Consider the following 23,316-nt stretch of genomic DNA (forward strand, 5'->3'; position numbering starts at 1 on the left):
TCCAAGTCAGGATATCCTTGCCTTGCCCCACCCCGCAGGCCGTTCTCATTTTCTCATTGGTGGGGACCGGGCAGGGAGGGAAGCTGAAGGATCCTCACGTGAGGGGAAGCGCACGGGTGTAGGTGAGTGGTCGTGGTTGGGGCTGGGACGCGACGAGGCGATACCGGGGCTTGGAAACTCCTACGTGAGGCAACCTGGACCGCCAACGAGCAGGGAGGGCTTGAGCAAGGCACTTCTCTCTGAGCCCCAGTGGCCCTCGCCGTGAACACAAGGCTAGACGCGCCTAAACGAGCGCACCTGTACGGCGCCGGCACGCAGTGCGCACCTGGCCGGGCGCTTTTCCGGGGCCCCTTCCCTGAGCCCGAGAGGGACCGGCTCCTCCGCACCCGCGCCGCGCCCGCCCGCGCGTAGCGCCGGCCTCTTCCCCAGCGCCCAGAGGGAGCTCCTTTCCTCCCTTTCCCTCGGGATTTCCCGTTCGCCTCCTGGAAGCAAGGCCGGAGCGATGGAGGCGTTGCTTTGCTCGTGGAGCAGCGCCTAGGCATCACACGCCCAGTGTGTGTCAAGCATTGTGTTTGCGATTGTGAATAACATAGATGTGCGTTGTAGAGCTTACCGTTTAGTGGGAGAAACAGGAAGCAAGTAAGCAAAGTTAATACACAAAGCAGTTGCAACACACACACACACTTCCTATCCCTTTTCCCCAGTTATTTTCCTCTTTAGCATTTGACGCTAACCTACTATGTTTCCCATATGTATGCATGTGTAATAACTATCTTCCGCGACAGTGTGCGCTCCCTGAGGGCTGGGGTTTCTGATTCTTCACTGCGGTAGCCTCTGCCCCTAGAACAGTGCCTGACATGTAGGAAATATATGTGTAATGAATGAATACTCATAGAAACAAATAGGGCACATAGCGGAGAAGGAGCAAAGAGAGATTCCGGGAGGGCCTCTGCGGGGAAGTGACCTTTAAGCTAAAGGCCTGAAGGATGAGGCCGGTCCTCCAGGCAGGGGCCACGCCGTGTGTTGAGGCCTGGCTTAAAGGTGTTGCCTCTTAGATGGAAAAGGTAGAGGCTGAGAGCAGGCATGAACCAGGTCTGTAAAATTCATTACTGACGTGGCCAGCTCCTCTGCCAATTTCCAAAGTACCAGAGAAAGTGAGATTATTAAAACACAGAAACGGTGAATTTAAGGCAAAGATTGATCTGAAGAACCTTTGCAATGTATCGCAGTTTACAGCTCTTTCACTTATCTCGCTTTAGCTTGCAAAATTCGCAGGGAGTAAGAAACCGGCTTACAGAGGGGACCAGACCTCATTGCTTTGTATGCATACCTAGTATATAACACACAGTAAAAATGGGTTGAGTCGATATAACACCATGCTAGGCTGCAAGAACTATGAAGGTAGAGCCCATGTCTTAGTTACCTCTGCTGTATCCCAGCACCTAGCGCTGTGTCTGGCTCCCAGACCTCATTTGTAAACTAAAAGCACTCACCATTCACCGAAGCCTTCCAAATGCCAGTCCCGTGCTTGGTGGTAGAATACAGAAAGAATAAGACACCCCCTTGCCCTCAAGGGGGTCCCAGCCTGCCCAACCTTCCTGATATCATAGAACCAGCCATAGAACTAGGTTTTCTGAAGCCAAACCCTTTCCTCTATAAGAGAAAGATTTATTGCCCACAGAGGGACTGCCCTCCAACCAACGATAGTAAGTAGTAAGAAAATTTGGACATGTCCTGGTCAGGAAGAGCCTTTGGGCATCGGGCAAGAAGATTGGATTCAATCCAATAGGCAATGGGGAGCTGTTAAGAGATTGCCAAGCAGGGGACTGGTGTGATCAGAGCTGCTGGCAAGTGTGCTGATAGATGGTGTAGACAGACTGGAAGCACATCCTTTGGGCCCATGGGAAGCTCCAATGTAAATGGATGTGGGAAGCAGGAAACGTGGAAAAGATCTTAAAGGTCAGGGCTCCTGGGAAGTGATTGCTAACCAAGAAATGGGACTTTCGGGTCCTCTGGCCGACTTGGTGGTTTGCACATCTGCCCTTCCACAGACTTGTCCCACACCTTGATCCTAGCGCTTATGCATGAGTGAAATTAGTGCTGTTGGGAGGCTCCACGGTGCCCATAAAATTCAGTGACAATTTGGCAAATTGTGCCCCTGCTCTGTGCCAGCCTCGTGCCAGGCACTGGGAATTATAGATGAAGACCCCCTCCCTCCTGCCCTCCAGAAGCGTGAAATCTAGTGACAAAGAGCACAGCCTGGAAATGGAAGAGACCCAGTTGTGCGTACTACCACTTCTGGCTTCCTGATCGGGGCCTCTTCTGTGAGATGAGAAAGAGCATGACCTACCTATATATGCCTGTCCGGAGGACTGCGAGGCAGTACAACGTGCTTAGTGGCCTCTATTCTTCTAGTGGTTCCCATCTGTTTATTAGATGACTCTTCCACTAGGCCAGGAGCTCCTCCAGAGCAGAGACAAGTGTCGCTCACCTCTGCTTCCCAGCACCTCATTTAGCAGGCATGCCTAGTAAGTGTATATATGGCAGGAATGAATGCGAGGAAATCAAAGGCTGGAGCTCTTAGAGGTCGTTGCGTTTTAGAGGAATGATATTTACATCAGATAATGTTCTGTGACATCAGACTTCCCCATAGTTCTGTTCTCAGTCAAGAGGGAAGGAATACTCTGTTTTACATTGATTTGCCTGTGGAATTTTAAATGAGTTGTTTGCTTGCAAGTGAGACGATCAGGTCTATTTCTATATAAACTGTGAGTGCCACACGTAAATAAGGAGAACCTTGGTAAATCCCACACTGTCCTTACAGAAATACCTCAGGATAAATCATAGCCATTTAACTTCTCCCTGATCTGTCTTTCAGACTGTATTTACCTAATAGTCCTGAAACCAAGCTCTTTCCTTCCCTGTCTCCCTCCCTTCCTCCCTCCTTCCATGCCTCCCTCCTATCCTACCTTCTTACCTTCATTCCTTTCTTTCATATAACACACATATTTTTGAATATACACTGTGCTGTTTCATAAAATGAATAAAAAAGAAACCTCTGCCCTCAAGGTGTTCCCAGTCTCCAAGAGGAGAAAGACATGCGAATATGTAACTTCTGAATAGCATGAAATGCTGTAAGAGGCATTCATCTGAAGAGTATTGAGCACCTACGATGACCAGGCTGGACCAAGTGCAGTGAGTGCTTGCAGGAGACAGCGAAGCCAAGCAGGCCCTCACGAAAGTCTCCAGCCTTCCGTTCTCGATTCCTGGACCCATCATCATCCCTTCCTTGGTGTCAATTACCCAGCTTTCCCTATCCAGACTCATGTGCCTAGACCTGTCTAATCCAACTGACGACTGGAGTTTGTACTTGGATGCCCCATGGGCACTCAGCATTCCTCAAACCTGAACTTACCATTTCCCCCACTTCTTTCCCCTAAAACTCAGTTTCTCTTGAGCTCGCTTTCCACCCAGGGATCCAAGCTAGACACCTGAATGACCCTTCAACCCCTGCGTCCCCCTCTCTGTCACCTCCCATCTAGTCAGTCTCTCTATCCTATTAATTCCTTCTTCAGTATTTCTCCAGTTGACCCCTGTCCTCTCATCTTTCCTGAAGCTTCCCTGGTCCAGGTGCTTATTACCTTCCACCTGGACCATCACAAGCTCTTCCTCCTGGTTTCCTGTGGTTGAGGAACAACATGTTCTGAAACCAGACAGACTGGAGCTGAAATCCCAGTGCCACCGTTTTAGGAGCTGTGTGGCCTTGGGTAAGTTTTTAAACCTCTCCAGGCCTCAGTGTTCCCGTCTGTAAAATGGCACCGGTGATTTGCCATCAATTCTGAGTGAAAGAACGTGATTCTGTTTATGCAGAGCTGGACGGTAGAGGTTAGGGTTGCAAACAGGTAACAAAATGAAGGAAATTAAGCGAATGATTATATCAAAAGTCAAGAGGATGGTTACGGGGGTCAGGGGTGAGCAGGAAGGGGCACATATAAGCAGCTTTTGGGGTGCTGGCAAGGTTCTTTTTACTTGACTGAGTGGGAGTTACAAAGGTGTTCTTTTATAACATTTTAATTTATTTTTTGTAATTTTTATAATTATTTATTAAATTGGACCTATATGTTTGACTTCATCATTTAAAATATTTTTAAAAATTCAATGAGATTTTCTATGTAAAGTGCTTACTCCAGCACTCAGCGCAGGAATAGGTCAGAAATCTTGGTGGCCAGTTCTGATACGTCCTGCAGGCCTGCCTCCCCCACTGGGCACAGGGCCCAGGGTGGATTCATCCCTGTCCCCAGTGCCATGCACGCACACAGCATGGCACCTGCAGGCTTCGGGGAGAATGGGAAGATTAGAGGTGACCAGAGAGTAACCACGTTTTCCTCTCCCAGACTGGCAAGGCAACGGGGCCTGGGCCCATGACCTCGCAGAGCCAGGCTACCTCCCAGGCTGCCCAAGTTCATGGCCAATGGATGAGAGGGAGGAGGATGACGATGAGGAAGCCTGGTTGCATCTTCGGCCGGTGGAGCCCTTGCCCTCCCAGTGCTGCGGCAGTGGCTGCTCTCCCTGTGTGTTCGACCTCTATCACCGAGACCTGGCAAGATGGGAGGCAGCCCGAGCCAGCAAAGACAGAGGCCTGCTAAAAGGGAAGGAGTCCCAGGTGAGAGAGCTGCTCCTGAGACGAGGGCCAGGGTGGCAGCATGTACGTGGCCTCGGCCGTGTGCCTTGTACCTGCTCGGAGAACCGTTCTCTGACTCTGTACAGCAGAGAAAAAAGAGTGTGCTTAGTGGAAGCAGATAGAGCCAGGTTCAAAGCGTGGCCCTCAGCTGGGGGTCCCAGGAGTGAATGGGGCATGGGCATTTTACAGGAGAGAGAGATCCATGAGTTCTGGCATTCAGAGAAGGCTTCCTGGAGGGTACAGGTGGGGTGGAATGTTAGGGGCAGTGGGCTGAGATTTAGAAGAAATAAATTTGAGTCCCTGCTTGTGTTATGACCTTGGACAAGTAAGTCACTACCACGCAGGCCTCAGTTTCCCCACTTGTAAAATAAGGATATTAGATTAGATAATCTTTAAGGTTTCATCAATTTCTAAAGTCTAAAAAAAATTCTAAATTCTGCAAATCTGGATCTTTAGCAGGTTTGAAGTGTGGGTGGGTCGTTCATACATTGGAGATGAGTATTCTGGACAGTGGGCCCAACTTGAGCAAGTGAAGGCTCACAGGTAGGAGGCCGCAGGGTTTTTGGGGAGGATGGAGAAGAGTGGCATCTGACACATGGGAGGTAAAGCGAGGCCTGAAGTTCATCCACAGCTGAGGAGCTCGCACTTTATCCTGCAGCTGAGGGGAGCCATGGAAGGCTTAAGAGCCGGGTGAGCACAGTATAAACTGCTCTGGTATTTTTTAAATCAGAGCATGATAGGGAAGGAAGATGGGGCCACTCTATTATAACAGAAAACTTTCCAGCCAGGATAGCCTCTCCTTGGGGAAAGTGGGAAGGATGCTTGTGGATGCTTGCATGTCTCTTGAGCCCCAGCTTCCAGCTGTTGGATATTTTCCTGTTGTAGAGCTGCCCCTCCGAACTGAACCCAGAGACCTTCCTGGCCTTCCGCATCAGTGCCATGGACAGACTCACTAAGGACACCTACCGTGTCCAGTTTGCGCTACCCGGGAACAGCCAGCTCAGCCTGCGGCCTGGCCAGCACCTCATCCTACGGTAAACTCAGGCAGTGGGAGAATCAAAGCTTTGCTGCCCTACTTTTCCATTTGCTAGTGTGTGGCCTAGGGCAACTGCTTAACCCCTCCATCCCCAAGCCTCTGTTACTCATCTTCAGAATAGACATAGTAACACATGACTCAGAGGGTTTTGGAGATTGAGCTAAATAATCCATTTTCATAACAAATGATAATAACAGCAAACCCTTTTATAGCTCTTACTGTCCAAAGCACAGTTCTGTGTGCTTATATGTATGAACTCACTTAATCCTCACAAAATCCTGTGTGGTATGTGCCATTGTCATACCCAAGAGGAAACAGAAGTTAGAGAGGTTCAATAACTTGCCTAGGGTCATGTAGTTAGGAAATGTTGGAACCAGGATTTGAAAGCAGGCTGTGTGGCTCTAGAGCCTATGGCATTAACCTAATATTATCACCAGTTGATCCAGTCGATAGAAAGGACACTGTCATTGAGAGTAAGGGACTTGCCCAGTATCACGCAACTAATAAGTCGTGGAGCCAGGATTCAAACCCAGCTTACCGGCTCCTGAATTACACTTGTAACCACTCCTCTGAACTCCCTTTTTCCTCCCAGCCTGCTTTTGCAGTCTCCTCCCACCTCCGTCCCCACCCTTACCTGCACAGGGATGAGACCCTTTGGGACCTCCCGATGGAGGTCTCTGCCAGGCAATCGACTCTGTGGGTCTGAGGCTGAGATGTGGGCATGGGGATCAAGATATACTTGGATAGAATTTGGGAGCAAGTGTCATGGAAAGAGGGAAGGGTGGAGGACTGAGCTGTGGCCACTCTGGCATTTATAGTATTGGCACGAGGAGGAGGAGCCAGCAAGAGACAGAAGGTGCAGCCAGAGGAGAGGAAAACCAGGAGAGAGCCTATTACTGGTCACACTCCAGCCACTTGCCTTAAATTGACCCCTGGTGTTTGTGCCCAGCTCATTCTGGCCTGTGGCCAGGCTGATCGTCCTTAACTATTCCAGTGGATGGGAGGGGCCACAGGGCAGGTCACAGCCCATGCAACCCACCATCCACATCTCAGGGATGCCCAGAACTCCCGGCCTCTCTGCTGGTCTCTCTCCTGCACCGTCTCCACCACTCCAATGACATTCTAACATGCAGATGACCATGTCACTCCCCATTCCCACACCTTGTGCCCCACAGTGCCTCCCCAGTGGCATCCTAACCCAGGCCCCAGCTGTCCTACCCACCAAGTCTCTCACACTGACCCCTGGCCCCAGCTCCGTGATCCACTTAACAGTTCCTGCCCTGCATTACCCTACCTGTAAACTTTCACCCGGGCTATTCCCCTGCCTGGAATGGCTTCCCTTACTGACCCCTGCCCCCGTCAGTGGCCTGCTCATTCTTTAATCCCCAGCTCCAGGAGGCCTCCTGAGGTTCCCCCAGTGAGAATGATCACTCCCTCCATAGCATGTCAGTTTTGCCTTTATTGTAGCAAATGTCCCAGTGCTCCTTGCATCCAAGCCACGCCACATGTTGTTACTTTCTCATTTGTTCCACAAGCATTCATTGAATATTTATGTCTAGCTCCCCCACTTTTGATGCATTAGGATAGGGCCTTCTTTATCTGTGCATACCTCAGACAAGAGAGTTTTGCACATGGTCGGACTAGACAGGAGTGCTTAGATCTTGTGGGAAGCTCTGAGGAGTCGTGAGGAACTTGGCTCAGCACTCAGAACTGTGTGTGAATTCTAGCTGTGTGACCTTGGGCAAGTGGCTTTCCTTCTCTAAGCCTTGGTTTCCTCATTTGGCTTATTGTTTGAATGAAATAAGATAGTGCGTGTAATATGCCTGGTGTATAGCAGGCAGTTTAGGCAACAAAGCCGCTCGGACTGGTACTCAGGATGACCACCCTGGCCCCTGGCTGACCACGTCGTGGAGAGGGCTCACTCATGCGGTCGGGCTTTGGAACAGGGCACCTTTGAGGAGCCTTGCAATTCTGACACTCCTGGCACGAGGTAGTGAGTGTTTAATGAATGTTAGACACTTGTTAAACACAGTTGTTTTTATCTTTATCATTCTGTGGTTAAGAAGACATCAGGAAAAAACCTCAGTGATGTCCTAAAAACAACTCACATCATCAGTGTACTTTTTGAAGCACTTTCCCACCTGTAATCCCAGCGGAACCACACAGCAGGGACATGGGTGGTTGGCCACATTTTACACAAGGGGCAGATAAGGGATTAATGACCCAAGGGGTCTCACAGCCAGCACATGGGAATGGGGAGCTCAGTGCTCCTTCTGTTTATCTTGCTTGCCCTTCAGTGAGGACCACTGGGGATGACCAGACCCCACCTTCACTTCCACCAGCCTGGCAGAATAGGTACCTGTAAGAGTTTCTTGAATGACTGGCTAACTTCCTGACTGAATGCTTCTCTTTCCCAGAGGGATAGTAGATGACTTAGAAATTCAGAGAGCCTATACGCCCATCAGCCCTGCCAACACCAAAGGATACTTTGAAGTTTTAATCAAGGTGAGCTGATTCACATGGTGCTCTAAGATTCTGTGGACCAGAGCCCCCATTTGTCTGCATGGTTGGGATGGGGTAGTTCCCCTCGATGTGCGAAAAGCCAGTTTTCACATGGGAGGAGGCTGGCTTGAGGGAAGAGTGGGGACAGTGAAGAAGACCTTCTCCCATCTCCTTCCTTGGCAAAGGGGGGCTGCTGGGCCACCTACAGAGGGAACATTCCTCTGTAGACAGATTTTATGAAAAGGAGGCTCAGACTGAGGAAGTTAAAGCTGTTCCTTCTCATTTTCTTGTCTGTCAGTGGAGAATGAGCACTGAGCCTAGGGGAAGGGGCAACCAAGCTGCTCAGCCCCTATTGTGTGCTGGGTACGGGGGTCCAGATGAGTCAGACGTGGTGCCTGTCCTTAGAGAAAAGACCGATCCCAGACAATACAGTATGACAGATACCATGACAGGAGACCCCAATCCAACTCAGGGTAGCTGGAGAGTTGGGAAAGCAGGCTGGGCCTCCTAGCAGAAGATCTGTGTTTGAGCTGTACGTTTTAAGTTAAGGAGTGGGGAACTAGGGGGCAATGAGGGAAGGAAGCTGGGATCAGCATGCATACAACAGCAAAGGGGGCATGATTGGGGAACTGTTTATCATTTGTCCTGGATTGGAAGAGAGTGTGCAAGGAAAAGATGGGATGTGGAGGAACTTGGGGACCAAACTAACCTGATCACCTCTGGGGGAGGTGGGCAGGGGCCCAGGCATTTGAGTCGGACCTTAAAGGAGGAATACAAATCGGCAGTGGCAGAGAATGGCGTTCCAGGCTGAGGGGACAGCTAACCAAAGGCAGGGAGGGGCGAAGCAGAAGAAGGTCTTGTGGGAATTATACCCAGAATGAATGGCAGGAGGACAAGTGCTTGTGGGGGCAGCCAGGGTGGTGAGGGAGTTGGCAGAGGTGACATGAACAAAGTGGGTTGGGTACAAAACACCCCAGAGACCCAAAGAATAGGCACCAAATGTATAAGAAGTCATGAAGGTCCAATTATGTGGGAAAATAATTAGGCAGAATTATACATGAAATACTCAAACATTTTTGACTTACAGAAACAGCAGTTTCATATGGGTCAACGTAATAAATACATAGCTCTCAATCATTATTTCCCAAATGGAGTCCTAGGGAGCACCACTGTTTGAGAATAGCTTTCATATCCTGTATCTCCCTTGTAGGACACGAATTATTACCCCCATTTCCTTGATAAGCAAACTGAGGCTCCAGGAGAACCCAAGGCTCCACAGCTAGTAAAAAGTGCAGCTGGCTGGTGGGTGAGCCCTGGCCTCCTGACTCCAAGAGCCCAGCCCTGTCTGTGGCTCCCATCTTCCCTGCCTGCTTTCAGAGCCTGAGTGTTTATTCCCTCACACATAAGCTTGGATGGGATCCCTTTTCCACACAACTGTTTGTCTGGGAGATTCCACAAATCCTCTCCAAATGGCCTGCTTCCCCAAGCTGCTTGTCTGGGTGTGTTTCTGTTGAAAGGATAAGCCTGGAGACAGTTCTTCAGGGCAGCTGGATATCTCCCAGCTGCAAGGCTGATTTTCTCCTTCGTTTACTGGAAAGCCTCTCTTTAGAGAGATGCTTAATTATCCCTAAGCCGCTGGCTAGGAGAGCTGGAAATGTCTTTGCAAATTGCAAAGGCAGATGGCTTTTTTCAGGTTTACCCTCCCATGTAGATGGGAAGGAGGAACTCCCATTTCTCAGGCACCTTCGGGGTACCAGGCACTGCTACAGGCTCTTTATTTTCATGATTTCGATTCAACATCATAACCAGCCTACAGAGGTCACATTATCCCCGTTTTACAGATGAAGAAACTGAAGCTCAGAGAGCTGATGTCATTGTCCCTATGCCCCTTGGGTAATATGATTCCAAGTGAAAGGGCAGAAGTTCAGTATCAGTCCTGTTTAACAAGTGTGTATTGAGCCATGCTCTGTGTGGGTGCTAGAGACATGGAAGAATCCTTCCTTACCCCTCGAGGACTGTCTGTGCCAGGGGCCTCTAAGGCCACTGCTGGAGCTGTGCCTCTCACGAGACTGGGGCCAGAACACGAGGTGTGCTCTGAGACACAGCCTCCCGCAAGTTAGACGGAAACTGTAGCCTCCCTCCCGGACCTCTTCCAGGCGAACCGAGGACTTCCCTTGCTTTATATTGTAGGTGTGGTGTCCAGGGAAGCCAGGGAAGGTGCTGGAGCTGGTGGTGGGTGCTTACAAGCATGTGTGATGAGCGAAGCCCAGTCTCTCCCTCAAGCCTGGTTACAATCTCATTCCAAACGCCTTCCAGTCCTCTTGTCCACTGCTTCCCCACACCCCTGCTCTGCTGTGTCCGCTTGCTGTTCCAGCACATGACCTTGGCTGGCCTACCCCTGACCATACCATACCTGACGTCCAGAATCCTCTCTGCCTTCCTGCTCCCGTCCCCAGTGAATTCAGTCTTACCCAGCCTTCAAAGCCCAGCTCGCATGCTTCCTCCTTCAGGAAGCTATCCTCAATCCCGCTCTGTCGGAAGTGACCGCACGTCCTTAGGGCTCTCCCAGGACTTTTATCTTTTTCATAGAGTATTAGGTGGTTTCTGCCTTCTGTATGTCTGAGACTTAGGTTCCTTCTAGATTGCGAAGTCCTTACGGGGAGGGGCTGAATCTGGTTAATTGATTGATTGATCGATTTAGATATTTATTAAGTCCTTTCCATGGTTCAGGCACTGGATTCCTTCGTGGAGCTTCAGGTCCAGCTGTCTCCTCTGTAGCCTCAGCATGGTGCCTGGCATAGAGTGGGCAGTCCCCCAGGAAGGTAGACTGCCCTCCCCCCGTAGAGGAATCCCCTCCTACAACCTTCAGTTTTTTCATCCAGCCAGGAGACAGTGTAGGGTAATGCAGAGATTTCAGATGAGTGTCCTACAAACTGACTCCAGCCCATAAATGTATTTGGTTTTGGCCTATTTTAGTGTTTTAAAATTTTGAATTAATGGCTGACTTTTCAAAAATGGGAGAATTTACATAAAAATATGGGCATCCTGCTCCTGTGGAAAATCAGAAGCTCTGGCATCATCAGCCCCATAAACTATGTACTGGAATCTACAAAGTGGCTTCCTCCTTTAGAAGTAACTTTCACTCGCCCACTTACCACTGTCCTCACCGTTCCCTACTGCTCTCTGAGACTGAGTCTGAGTGTTCAATGCCATCAATCATCTCGTACCCATTCTTCACTCATTCGTGTGTTACCTGCATGGCCCCTTAGTGATTTGAGGCCTCTGTAGTTAGAGCTGGACGTGCTGTGGACTCTCATCCCAGCCTCACATTTCCCTTATGCGGAAGCTTCTGGGCCTCATCTGAAAATTGGGAATGACAGTGACAATTTCATGGGATAATTAGGAGGATTAAATGAGAGAACACATGTAAAGCACTTAGCAGTGCAGAAAGGGCTCCGCATTAATGGCCGATGTGTATGGGCAGCATGTGCAGATTCCAGTGAGGTCTCCCTGTGTTTGCTCCCAGTGCTACCAGACAGGGCTGATGTCCCGGTGTGTCAAGTCATGGAGAGCAGGGGACACAGCTTTCTGGCGAGGACCTTTCGGAGGCTTCTTCTACAAACCCAACCAGGTCAGTGACAACACCCTGGGTCCTCAGGAGACCCCTCCCAGCTTAGCCTCCAGGACTGCAGTGTCAGGCTTCAAGCTATCAGTTCGCACTGTACCATTCTTCGTGAGCCCAAACCTAATCCTGAGAGTATCCTTGGGGTTGGACATGGGAGGAGATGGAGTCGGCACTAGGAAACAGAATTGCCTGCCCATGCTTCAGAACTATCAATGGCTGCTAATGAGCATTATTAGAAAATCGAGACTCATATACTTGGTACACAGGGCCCCTCTCCCATCTCACCCTCAGGTATCTTTCCAGATTTACATTCTAGTTGCAAGACTGTAGAGACCGCCCCCTAAAGGTGCCCATGGCTCCCTGCTTGGGGGGCCACCGCTTCCTAGCCTGGAATGCTCTTCTCATCTTCACGTTACATTCAAAGCCTTCCCTAACATTCCCGGGAAGAATTAGTGATTTCTCATCAATTGGTGCATATCTGGAGAGGAATTTGGCAGTATGTACCAAGAGTCAAGAATCTTCGAGTCCTTTGAGCCAGTGATTCCCCTTCTGGAAGTCTATGGAAAGAATCCAAAATACCTACTCTTTTGTACATGTTCATTGCAGCCTTATGTATCATAGCAACAATTTGGAAATAACTGAATGTCCAACAATAGGGGAACAGTTAAGTACCTTGGGTTACAGGTACTTGAAAGAATATTATCCTGGATTTTAAAATTATTTTTATAAATGATGTTATATGTTTATGCTATAAGACCAAGGTACAAACGCTACATACAAAACTGAATATACAACAGGCCGGGAGACTTAAGTTAAAAATGCACTGAAAAAATATGAAAGAAAATGCAGTGAAAAATGTTAGCAGCTCTGGATGATGGGATAATGAGTGATTTTTATTCATTATACTTTTCAAATTATCCACAGTGAATACCTATTATCTTTATAATTAGGAAAACAAAGCAAAACAAAAATAAATGGAAAAGAATGAATCATTCCTCTCCATTTTTTTTGTTTAATTTAAAAATAGCTTTTATTGTTTTTTGGGTTTTTTCTTTATTACCAGTGCAATACATTTCATTACCAAAAAAATCAGCAGACATAGAGACGCAAAAAGAAGAAAATAAAGAACACCTTCAGGCCATCTACCCAGATATACCTTGGCATATATCCTTCCAAATGCTCTTTCACACGTTTGTGTAATAATAACCAATGTGTATGTGACACCTCATCTGTGCCTGGTTCTGATTTTAGCACTTGACCATGTAGTAACTCATTTAATTCTCACAAGAACTGCTACGTACTGCTACCCCCATTTTACAGACATGTGGTGTGCATATCTTAATATTCTTCTACAGTATTCTCCTAGTACTAACCATGCTCAGCCTTGCATTTTAGCCAAGGGTGTCCCTGTGTCTCCCAGGCACTTGAGGGCGGGGCCTAGAATTGTTTCTGTTTCCTCCCGACCTTGAGGGGCAGCTGATGAATGTTTTCTTGAGCACTTTTCGCAGGTGGAGCCTCTCCATGCCTTGTGGCTGCTCCCTGCACCTGTAGAATCCCTCTGGAAAGCCCCACACTTCCTGAGGTTGGAGGGCCCAGCAGTGAGGAAGAGATGGAATCTCACACAGTGACACTTGGCCCCAGATGGCAACTAGGCTAGGCTCTCCTCCTCTGAGGAGGCCGGAGTGCTCCGGTCTTCTTCCGGCCCTGTCGTGCTGCTCTGTGGTTATCTTCATGGCAGATGAACCTCACGTCAGCCCAAAGGACAGGCGCATTAGCATGTCTGTGCGTTGATTCCCTAGATTTCCCAGATATCCACCCGGTGCCAGGCCCTTGCTGGACCCTGGGGGCCTGACATGGGTCAGAACGAGGCCCCTGGGCTCCAGAAGCACACAGTCTGATGGGGAGACGGACACACAAATAGATGATGATGACACAGCATGACCAGTGTTGTGAGGAAGGTGCGCAGAGGGCTGAGGGAACACAAAGAAGGACCCGTGCCCCTGACTCAGGGGAGTCTTCCCAGAGGAGTCTGAGCAGCGATAGGCAAAGGAGGCAGAACACGGCAGGTTAAAGACGGGGTGACCGGGACAGCACGGACACAGGGCTGGGTGGCGTGGCCGGCGGGAGGGGCTCAGTGAGGGGAAGGACTAAATTGTTAAGCCCCAGGCTCTGCACCAGGCACTTTATGCCGTGTCATTTAATCCTCACGACGTTCTGAGACAGGTGCTATTATAGGGTGGCGCTACTGTTTTTTATCAGTGAAGAAAAGAGAGGTGAAAGAACTTGCCCAGTCCCATGGCTAGGGTAGTATACCCAGATCTCGCTGACTCCTGGTACTCGAGGGGTGTCACATGCAGAAGTGCGCTGTGCAGTGACTGTCAGTAGTTAGTGAAAACCCAGACTGCATTCACAGAGGCCTAATCTCTGTGAACGAGGCTGAATACCTCACTGCGTGCGTCAGGCCCTAGCCTTGAAGCACTGACCTTAAAGAGGATTGGCCCTCTTTAAGAGGCCCTGAGCCAGGAGGTGGGTTCAGTGAGGAGGGGTTCATGGAACTGGGGCCTCTTGGAGTGGAAACTCACTTTTATTGCGTGGCTTTTCTGTGATGTATCCTCGAGGGAGGAGCAGGCTGAGGGGTCCCAGCCGGGGTCTTCAGATCTCTGTGGGGCTGCCCTGGGGCAGAGGAAACAGCCCAGAGGGCAGGGCTGGCATGGGGGCAGTGGGCGAGACTTTTCTGGGAGCAGGTTTCAGCTCAGTGTGAGGTGGGAAGACCTCCCTGGCAAGGGGAGTCAGTCCATAATAGAGCAGACTGCCTTGGGCGGTAGTGGGCTGGCTACCTGTCCGCAAAAGCATGTAAACAGTCCTGTGGAGACGCTTTGCGGCAGGCAAGCCCAAGGGAACGCCCCACAGTGGGTGAGTGCGGTGAGACTCCCCACCCCGTCCGTCACATACCCGTGCTGTTCCCCAGTATGGCGAGCTCCTCATGCTGGCTGCGGGCACCGGCTTGGCCCCTATGGTACCCATCCTGCACAGCATCACAGACAATGCGGACGACGAGACCTTCGTCACCCTGGTCTGCTGCTTCAAGACCTTTGAGGACATCTACCTGAAAACCTTCCTCCAGGAGCAGGCCCGTTTCTGGAACGTCCGGACCTTCTTTGTGCTCAGCCAGGTGAGCCCAGGGTGACTTCCTCCCCTGCCTGAGACTCTGCCGTGCCCTCGCACCCATCCTGGGGCCCTGCTGTGGTCTCTCTGCCCTAGACTGGCCTCTAGTTGAACCATGTACCTGGCAAGGGAGGCAGATATTGTCATGTTCGTTATGCAGATGAGGAAACATGCTCAGAGAGGTGAAGGTGCGAGCCGGTGTCATGCTGCTCGATAGGGTCAAACCAGGTTGAGCCCGAGCTGTCTGATTCCAGAGCTCTAGCTCACCCGCATGCTTTGCTGCCTGCCATCCACCCTCTGGCATCATCAGCTATATGGGTTGGAGACCTGGTTGTGGGGTCAGTGGGCCAGGCCACAGATGTCCCCTAGGATAAGCGCCCTGAGGCAGTGTCATGCGGGGCGGCCTGCGGGGTCTCTGCTCCCGCTCCCCACATAAGAACGCAGGATACTGTGAGGCCAAAAAGGAACACCCACGGAGCCATAGGTAGGGGAGTCATATCACTATATTCTCGCTGGCAGCTGGGTTGGAGACACAGGAAGCAGGAGCCACACTGTTTACTGCTCCGCTTGCAGGCTCAGCCACCATCTTCTTGCTAGCCCCCATTTGCTGCTAGCGTGGCCACAGCAGTTATATTAGTGGCTAGTGGCTCACTGGTTACAGCTGACGGCCAACTAGTCACAGCTGACGGCCATTTACTACCCGAGCCAGCACCTTCTACGTGAGGCCGAGAGCCTGGAAACTGCTCTCTGGGACTCTGTCCCCACAGGCAGGGACCGGGTGTCTGGAGCACCATGCTCTTCTCCCTCCATCAGCGACGGGTAAAGTGAACTGGATGCGAGTGCTCTGCATTTGTTAGCGCCCCGAGCACCTCACGTTGTCCCTGCAGGGGAGGAAAGCTGCTTTCCAACTCTGCAGGCTGCAGATACTCGAGCTGAAAGTGACTCTGCCTTCTGACTCCTCTTCCCTGTGATTCCCCACCGCCTCCCTTCACTTAGGCCGTCCTAGGCCCCCCGCCTCTGGGCCATAGCGTGGGGGGCCCATCATGCCTTTTATCTCAAGCCAGGCCCTCAGCTCTCTTGCTTCACCTGCCTTCCTCTGGTTGGTAGCTTCATTTCTTTTTCCTACACCCCCTGGGCTGGGATCCTCTGCCAGGACTGCCCCCATCTGTTCTCTGTTGCTCAGGGTCAGCTTCACTGCCTCATACTTTGGAGCACTCGTCTCATCCATTTCCTCTTTGAAACAGCTTTAGAGTGTCCCTAAAGACCTTTGTGATCCTTGCCATTGAGAGGGGGTGGGGGTGACAGGAAACTGGGTTTCCGTTCCCAATACCTGGATTCCCCAGGGGCTGGGGTCTGCAGGCCTGGCTGTGAGGCAGACGCATCGCGAGGGTCGTGCTTGGTGAACATTAGTAGCAGCAGCAGTACCCAAGGCAGGGGAATGAAGCAGAAGGCTAGTGTGCAGCCCGAGTGGGAGAGGGGGTGATGGAAGGGCCACTGCTACCAAGCAGCACACTCAACCCTGCCCAAGCGCCTGGTCAAGGAAGGTGGGAGGAGGGCCAGGAAGCAGGCACCTGGCAGAGTTGCCCTGGCCGGCCAGTCTTCCTTTTCCCCAACCACATGCCAGATGCCAGGGATACAAAAATGTAGATGACCTGCTCCCAGGCCTCCAGGTTCTCACCTGTATATGAGAGACGGCCACGGGGATGGCTGACTATGGTTCCCCTTCATTGATCTCTTGTTCTATGCCTGGCACTGTTCTAAGTGTTTATGTATGTTAACGCATGTCACCCCCACCACAAACTTAGGAGGCTTGAACTGCCATCATGCCCATTGTACAGAAGTGGAAACTCAGGCACAGGGAGAGTTAAGAATCTTGCCCAAGGTAACACAGCAAGTTGGGTGTGAACCCAGGTGGTCCTGCTCCAGAGGCCCTGGTCTTACTGCTCACCAGGATGAGACAGCACAGGGATGGGTGCTGCTCAGGTTGTTCAGGATGCTGCAGCAAGCAGGGAGGGCTTCACGGAGGAGATGGCATTTGAGCCTGGGCTTAAGGGTAGAGTTGAAGTTCGCCAGCAGTAGAGGGCCTGGGGCTTTGATGATGCCAGTGGGCTGGGCTGGCTGTCGACAGCAGGGGCGATGCAGTGCGAGGCACCTCCTGCCCGTCCGTGCTCCCTGCACCCAGGGTGCTCCCTCCCCTGCCTCAGTGACAGCACCTTCAGACATCTCCCTGCTTTAGCCATCCTGCCAATTTGTCCTTCATTCTACAGCTGGAAGGGCAGCGCCGACCACACCAGCACCCTGCTTCCAGCCCTTCCCTGGCTCCCCACTGCTCTCAGGATGACATCCAAACCCTCACGGCTGTGCCAGCCCACTGTGGCCTTGTCTCCTAGATTGCCCTCCCTGCGTGCTGTGTCTGCTGTCACTGGTCTGCTTGTTACTGGTCTGCAAGTGCTCTGTGCTTCTCTGGCTGCCAGGCCTTTGCTCGGTGTTCCCCTTGCCAGGAGTGCTTTTCCCCACTTCTTTACCTAACACCTACTCATCCCCCACATCTCTCTGCTGAGGTGTAATCCCATCCTGGAAGCTTCCCGAGTCCCCCAGCTGGTGTAGATGTTTCTGCTCTCACAGCCTGAGCTCTCCTCCTTCACAGCACCCCCCACACACACTGCACCATCATTGCTTACGGGTCTCCTCCTGACCTGAGCAGCAACCATCCACGGCATCTCTGGGTGCGCAGTGGGGATGGGCTGAGCTGAACCTAACGGGCCTGAGGGAACCGGGCAGTGAGGAGAGGTGAGGCCGACCATGCTGCTCATCCCTGCTCTCGGGCCTGTGAGGTGTGTCAGAGCATGGAAGGAGCACAGGAGTGTCCAGGTCAGCAGCCAGGACCCCTGCCAGCACCACAGTGTTGTCAGGTCCCACAGAGTGTGAGGTGGGCTCCAGGGAATGTACCTGAGATTAGAAGCCTGCACTCACAGAGCCTCTGGCAGGGTTTCCCGTCACCCCACACTCATCACAGGAACTCAGAGAGGTCAGTGTCACTCACTAGGAAGTGAGGACAAAGCTCGGATTCCAACGCCAACCCCCCCCCATCCTGCCTCTGGTGAGCCCCAGGAACAGGCAGCTTGGTGTAATAGGGTCTGTAGGGCTCTGAATAGTCCTGTTCTATCGGGGTTTTACTTGTTTTGGGCACTGGTTATATGGTTTCTTCTCTGTTAAAGTTCTTCAAACTACATATACTTAGTGATTTCTGTAACTTTGTATAGGTATGTATGTTGTACTTCAACAAAATGTTTACTTAAAAGAAATTCCTCTAAGTGGCTGGTGGTGGAGCTTTTCTTTGGTCACCCTGAGGGTGAAAGCCACAAGCTGAGGCTAGAAGGGCAGGAAGAGAGAAGGGGCCGCGCTGTCCAATCCCGGAACTACCTCTAGTCTGTTGTGTTTTTTTTAGAATGTTTGTTATTGGTTTGTTGGGTTTTTGTTTTGTTTTTAAATTTTTTATTGGGGAATATTGGGGAACAGTGTGTTTTTCCAGGGCCCATCAGCTCCAAGTTGTGTCCTTCAATCTAGTTGTGGAGGGCGCGGCTCAGCTCCAAGTCCAGTTGCCATTTTCAATCTTTAGTTGCAGGAGGCGCAGCCCACCATCCCATGTGGTAATTGAACCCGTAACCTTGTTGTTAAGAGCTCGTGCTCTAACCAGCTGAGCTATCGGCTGCTCCTCTGGAAGCTCAGTGGCAGCCTGTTGTCTTCAATCTTCGTTTCAGGAGGCGCAGCTCACTGGCCCATGTGGGAATCGAACCAGCAACCCTGTTGTTCAGAGCTCATGCTCTAAACAACTGAGCCATGCGGACGCCCACTCAAGCCTTTTTATGTGAGGGAAACAGACCCTTCTCCCAGTAGGCACTGCTTCCTGGGCTCTGTGATATACATGGGCAGGATGAGGCCAGGAACCTTGTTTGTTTAGAGCAGCTGCCATGTCCCCAGTGCCAGGCACAGAGTGACCACTCAGTAAGTATCTGTTAAGTCAATAAGTTTATTGAAACCTTTAAACAAATGAACAAAAGTTATGTTCCAAGGGCGATGGTGCTAGACAACCTTGGGAAAATGCTGAGAGACCCATGGTCAATGGAAGAAAATATTCCCCCCAGTGACAGTTAGTCCCCGGAGGCAGTGAGAACACGTGGGGCCTGAGTTCTAGTCCTGCCACTGCCTCATTGTTTGCCCTGGGGGACGTCCCTCCTCCCTGTGCGTCTGCTGTTGTAGGAGGCTGGTTGTGAGGGTGATCCGAGTCCTAGTGTGAGCAAGTGCCTGGCTTGTGACAGGGCTAGGTGGGGGTTGCCTTCCCACCCCCTCTGCCTTAGTTTCTTCGTCTGGCAGAGAAGAGCTGGCGGTGTGAACAGAGGACCTCCCAGTAATCAACCCCACTCTTTCTCATCGTCCCAGGAGAACTCCCTGGAGCAGCTTCCCTGGAGTTACCGGGAGAAGACCCGCTTTGGCCGCCTGGCCCAGGACCTGATTGAAGAGCTGGTTGGCTCCTGTCGGAGAAAGCCATTTGCATTAGTCTGTGGCTCGGCCGAGTTTACCGAGGACATGGCCAGGTGCTTGCTACGTGCCGGCCTGACCAAGGATTCCTACTTCCTCTTCTAGGCCTGGCCTCCCTTGCAAAGCCCAGGCCAGGGGCCTGCCATGGGGACCCAGGAAGGAGCACAGACGGCATCAGAAGGTGTGGACCACCACTCATTTCCCAGGTGACCTGGGGCGGACGTCTTACCTCTGCGCGCTCCATCTCGCATCTACCCCATGAAGTGCCTGACTCCCTCCGGCAGGCATCCTGCTGCGTGGAGGGTGGATGGGGCTGCAGCCTGGGCATCTTGGGGGACTCCCCAGAGGAAGCCAGGGCCAGGCTGAGCCTCCGGATTGGGAGGCGTAGGCAGGAGGAGAGGCGGGAGGAGCTTCCCCAGTGCCTCAGGTGGCAGGGCTTGTGTGAGGCTTGTGTCGGGCCCTGCCCTGTAATATCTATTCCAGAGCCTGCTCCCCCGGAGACTGGGCATCGCTCTGTGGGTGTCCTGTGTGGCCTCAGAGCTGGCTCAGCCGAGGGGCTCACTAAGTGTTCAGAATGGTCAGAGGGGCGTCCGCGAGCACTTTGCAGGAGGGACGTGCCTTACATTCCTCCAGGGCCTGAGCCTGACACATGGAAAGTCTTGCGTTCTGTGACCTGACCACATGCTCAGAGTGAGGTGGGGCCTTGGATGGGCCCTCGGCCTTTCCTGCTGCAAAGGCTGCACTCTTAGTCTCCCTTCCCTGGCTCAAGAGCCCAGCCCAGAGTCCTTTCTCCAGCAAAAGAGGCACACACTCAAACGCCCCTCCTTCCTGCAGGCAGCCAGCTCAGCCCTTGCCTTCAGCTCTGGCACCCTGGCTACAGTTGCTATGGAGAGCTAAAGATAGAGCAGGAGTCAGGAGACCTGGGTCCTTGTCCCTGCTGCCCACTGAGTGGCTACTGCTTTCTGACCCCCCCACTCCCCTCCGTGCCCCGCCTCCTGCCTCCTGCCGGGGGCATGCCCGCCCCAGGGAAGCCAGCACTTCTGGGGAGCACTGCAGGTAAGGAAGTCTGCTTTTCACAGCCTGGGCTCCAGGGCGCAGCACCCGCTCAGGCTGGTTACAGGCAGTCCCAGAGTCAGGATGTTAAGTCCTGGGATGTCAGAACGAGAGGACCGTGGAATCGGAGAGCTAGGATTTTACAGTCATAGAATCCCAGTCGTCGTCACAGCAGAGATTAAAGTTAAGACCTCCAGAAAGCATCCAGTCAGGCAGACTCATTGTATCAACGGGGAGACTGAGGCCCGGTGACACTGACTGACCTGCCCAAGGTAAAATAGGTCACAGCAGAGCCAGCTCTAGAAGCCAGGTCTCCATGTCAGCCCTGTGCTCAGAGTTCTGGACCGGTCACTTACAAACTGGGCTCCACAGGACACACGGGTGCCTGGCATGGCAGCAGGGAAGGGAAGGGATGGTCAGAGGGCCTCTCCAGGCCGCCCTTCAACCAGAGCAGTTTTATTTTTATCCCATTTCTACCTTGGGGCTTGGATTAATTTTCATTTGTGAAAAAGGGTTTTCTTGCACTACCTAAAAAGTTGTGGCAAATTTCTGTGCTGTTCTATGTTCAATAAATACGACAAGCAGTTGGGGGATGGTACCAAAGGTTTCAAACTGTTTCTCAGGCAGAATTCCCTGGTCAAAAAGATACTGAGAATACCTTTGTGAGCTTTGCCAAGAATCACATGTACACGAGTATGTTACAGGCTCTGAAAACTCCAATCAAAAGTAAAGAAACTTTTCTCATTTTGTTTAACTCAGAGTTTCCCAAGCTTATTTAACTGTAGAGCATTTTAATTCTCTAGAATCTTTTGAGACTAGTGTTCCATACAACATGCTTTGGGAAATGCTGGTCTGTTGCCCGGCCTCCTTTTAGCACCATGTAGAGTGTGGGAAGGTCCTGCACTGAGCATACGTCCCAGCAGGAGCTGACTTCTTTGCGCCTGGCCTGTGACTTGGGCGAGACAGGTGTCTCCTCTCAGGCCGCAGAGGTCTGGGCGTGTTCCTCTCTCTGTGATTCTCCTCACGGGTAGTCCTGGAGGGCCTGTCATGAGCCAGACTGTTCTGGGCACCAGGAGACAACAGTTAACACGACAGGTACAGTTCTGGGGAGCTCCACTGGGGAGCTTACGGCCGGAAAAGGAGGGCATACATTAAACCGGTCATGCCGAAAGGGAGGAGTGTTCCAGAAAGGGGCTTGTGGAGAGTCGATGGCAAGGGTTTTTAGCCTGTCCTAGGAGAGCACCAGGAACACGTCACTGCACTGAGGGTAGAGGCTTCACAGGCAACAAGGCAACATCGTTACTCATGAGGGTGGTAGGGGTGCACACTGAAGAGGTGGGGTCTGGGGCAGTGTGTGGGTGTCTCTCTTTGTTCCCTTTTAGATACTTATATTTGCATAGTGTACAAGGTCAGGCGGTGATCACCAGCAGCCCCTTTTGTACTACAATGTTGTCTTCTCCTTCCCCTCAATCCATGTGGGATCTGTGCAGCCTGGAAACACATGGATAAGAGACCGTATGGGGTCCGTATGGAGACCGTATGGGTCCACGTTGGTGGGGACCCAGCTGTGCCCTTCGTGCCAAGATGCCAAAAGGCTCCTATCGTCCGGAACCTTGAGAGCTCGTGGCTGGGAGCCATGCCTCACGAGATGCAGGGCTGCCATCTCTCCTGATAACACCATCCCACGTGTCGTGGGAGCTGTGCTGTCAGGGTGATGGTAGCAGAAATGACAGCTGCCTTAGTCCAGCTCCCGCTGTGTTTTGCCTACACCTCTGGGGCAGTCCCCTCGTTGGTCTCCCAGCCTCCAGCCTCTCCCCCCACACACCCTTTCATACTGCAGCCAGACTGGTTTTTTGTTATTGTGGTAAGAACACTTAGCATGAAATCTACCCTCTTAACACATTTTTAAGTGTGCTGTGCATTGTTGTTGACTGTAGGTGCAACGCTGTACAGATCTCCAGGCCCTTTTCACACCACTGTTTCTAACATGCAGATCTGAGCCTGTTGTTCCCTTGCTGAAGATACTTCGATGGCTCCCTGCTACCCTCAGGATGCAGCCTCTTAGCTTTGTTTACCTTTCTAGACTTATGTTACTGATTCCTTGCTCCCAATTCATGTTCCAAACTTGTCTCCTCCATCAGTCAATTCCTTCACATTTGTTGCTCCCTCTGCCTGGGCCATCCTACCACCCTTCTGTCTTCTACTCACCCTTGCTTACCTCCTTGTCTTTTGGGGGCTTAGCTGAGTGTCACTTCCTGTCGGAAGCCTTGCCCGCCTCGCCACTCCAGGCTAGATTAGTGAGCAGCCCTGTGCGTTCTTCTGTCGCTGCACGTCTCACACTCTTGTTCGCATATGAGCACATCAAGGGCCCTGTCCCCAGGCCGGCTCTCTGTGTGCCCAGCATGGGTGGGCACGCAGTACATCCTGGATGTCCAACACCCGACGAAGAACCAATACTCATGGAGTCCTTTACAAGGTGCAAAGTGCTTTTCATCTAAACTGAAGCACATAATCATCACCAGAATGCATGCTATTTTATTAACCCAATTTACTGATGAGAAACTAAACTTCCAAGACATTTAGCAATTCTCCAAGGTCATGTAGGGGCACACACATTCCAACATGCTCCAGTTGTGGTCATGTGTGACTCATGAGTGCATCAGGAAATGTGTATAAAGATTTTCATTGCTGCACTGTTGGAAATAGCAAAGAATA

General features: G+C 51.5%; 1 protein-coding gene across 4 annotated transcripts; it reads left to right on the forward strand.

The window, feature by feature from the left end:
- The first annotated feature begins 58 nt into the window (after positions 1–58).
- CYB5RL (cytochrome b5 reductase like) lies at positions 59–21,358 on the forward strand. Of its 4 annotated transcripts, XM_081057823.1 has the most exons (8): positions 59–122; positions 3,617–3,767; positions 4,395–4,663; positions 5,567–5,715; positions 8,135–8,222; positions 11,746–11,850; positions 14,813–15,016; positions 19,450–21,352. In XM_081057823.1, exons 3-8 carry the CDS (start codon positions 4,472–4,474, stop codon positions 19,651–19,653), a joined length of 942 nt encoding a protein of 313 aa, XP_080913949.1. In that variant the 5' UTR covers positions 59–122; positions 3,617–3,767; positions 4,395–4,471; the 3' UTR covers positions 19,654–21,352. The 4 variants fall into 4 exon arrangements, with proteins under 4 accessions (XP_080913949.1, XP_080913948.1, XP_080913950.1 ...); XM_081057822.1 differs by lacking the exon at positions 3,617–3,767 and having other exon boundaries at positions 75–122; positions 19,450–21,358; XM_081057824.1 differs by lacking the exon at positions 3,617–3,767 and having other exon boundaries at positions 75–122; positions 19,654–21,347.
- The last annotated feature ends 1,958 nt before the right edge of the window (positions 21,359–23,316 follow it).

Source organism: Rhinolophus hipposideros (genome assembly GCF_964194185.1).
Source record: "Rhinolophus hipposideros genome assembly, chromosome: 8".
NCBI lineage: Eukaryota > Metazoa > Chordata > Mammalia > Chiroptera > Rhinolophidae > Rhinolophus > Rhinolophus hipposideros.

Coding starts and splice junctions, on each gene's coding strand:
- CYB5RL (XM_081057823.1), top strand. CDS start 4,472: ATGGATGAGAGGGAGGAGGATGACGATGAGGAAGCCTGGTTGCATCTT. Junction 4,664..5,566: donor TAAAAGGGAAGGAGTCCCAG/GTGAGAGAGCTG, acceptor TTCCTGTTGTAG/AGCTGCCCCTCCGAACTGAA. Junction 8,223..11,745: donor ACTTTGAAGTTTTAATCAAG/GTGAGCTGATTC, acceptor GTTTGCTCCCAG/TGCTACCAGACAGGGCTGAT.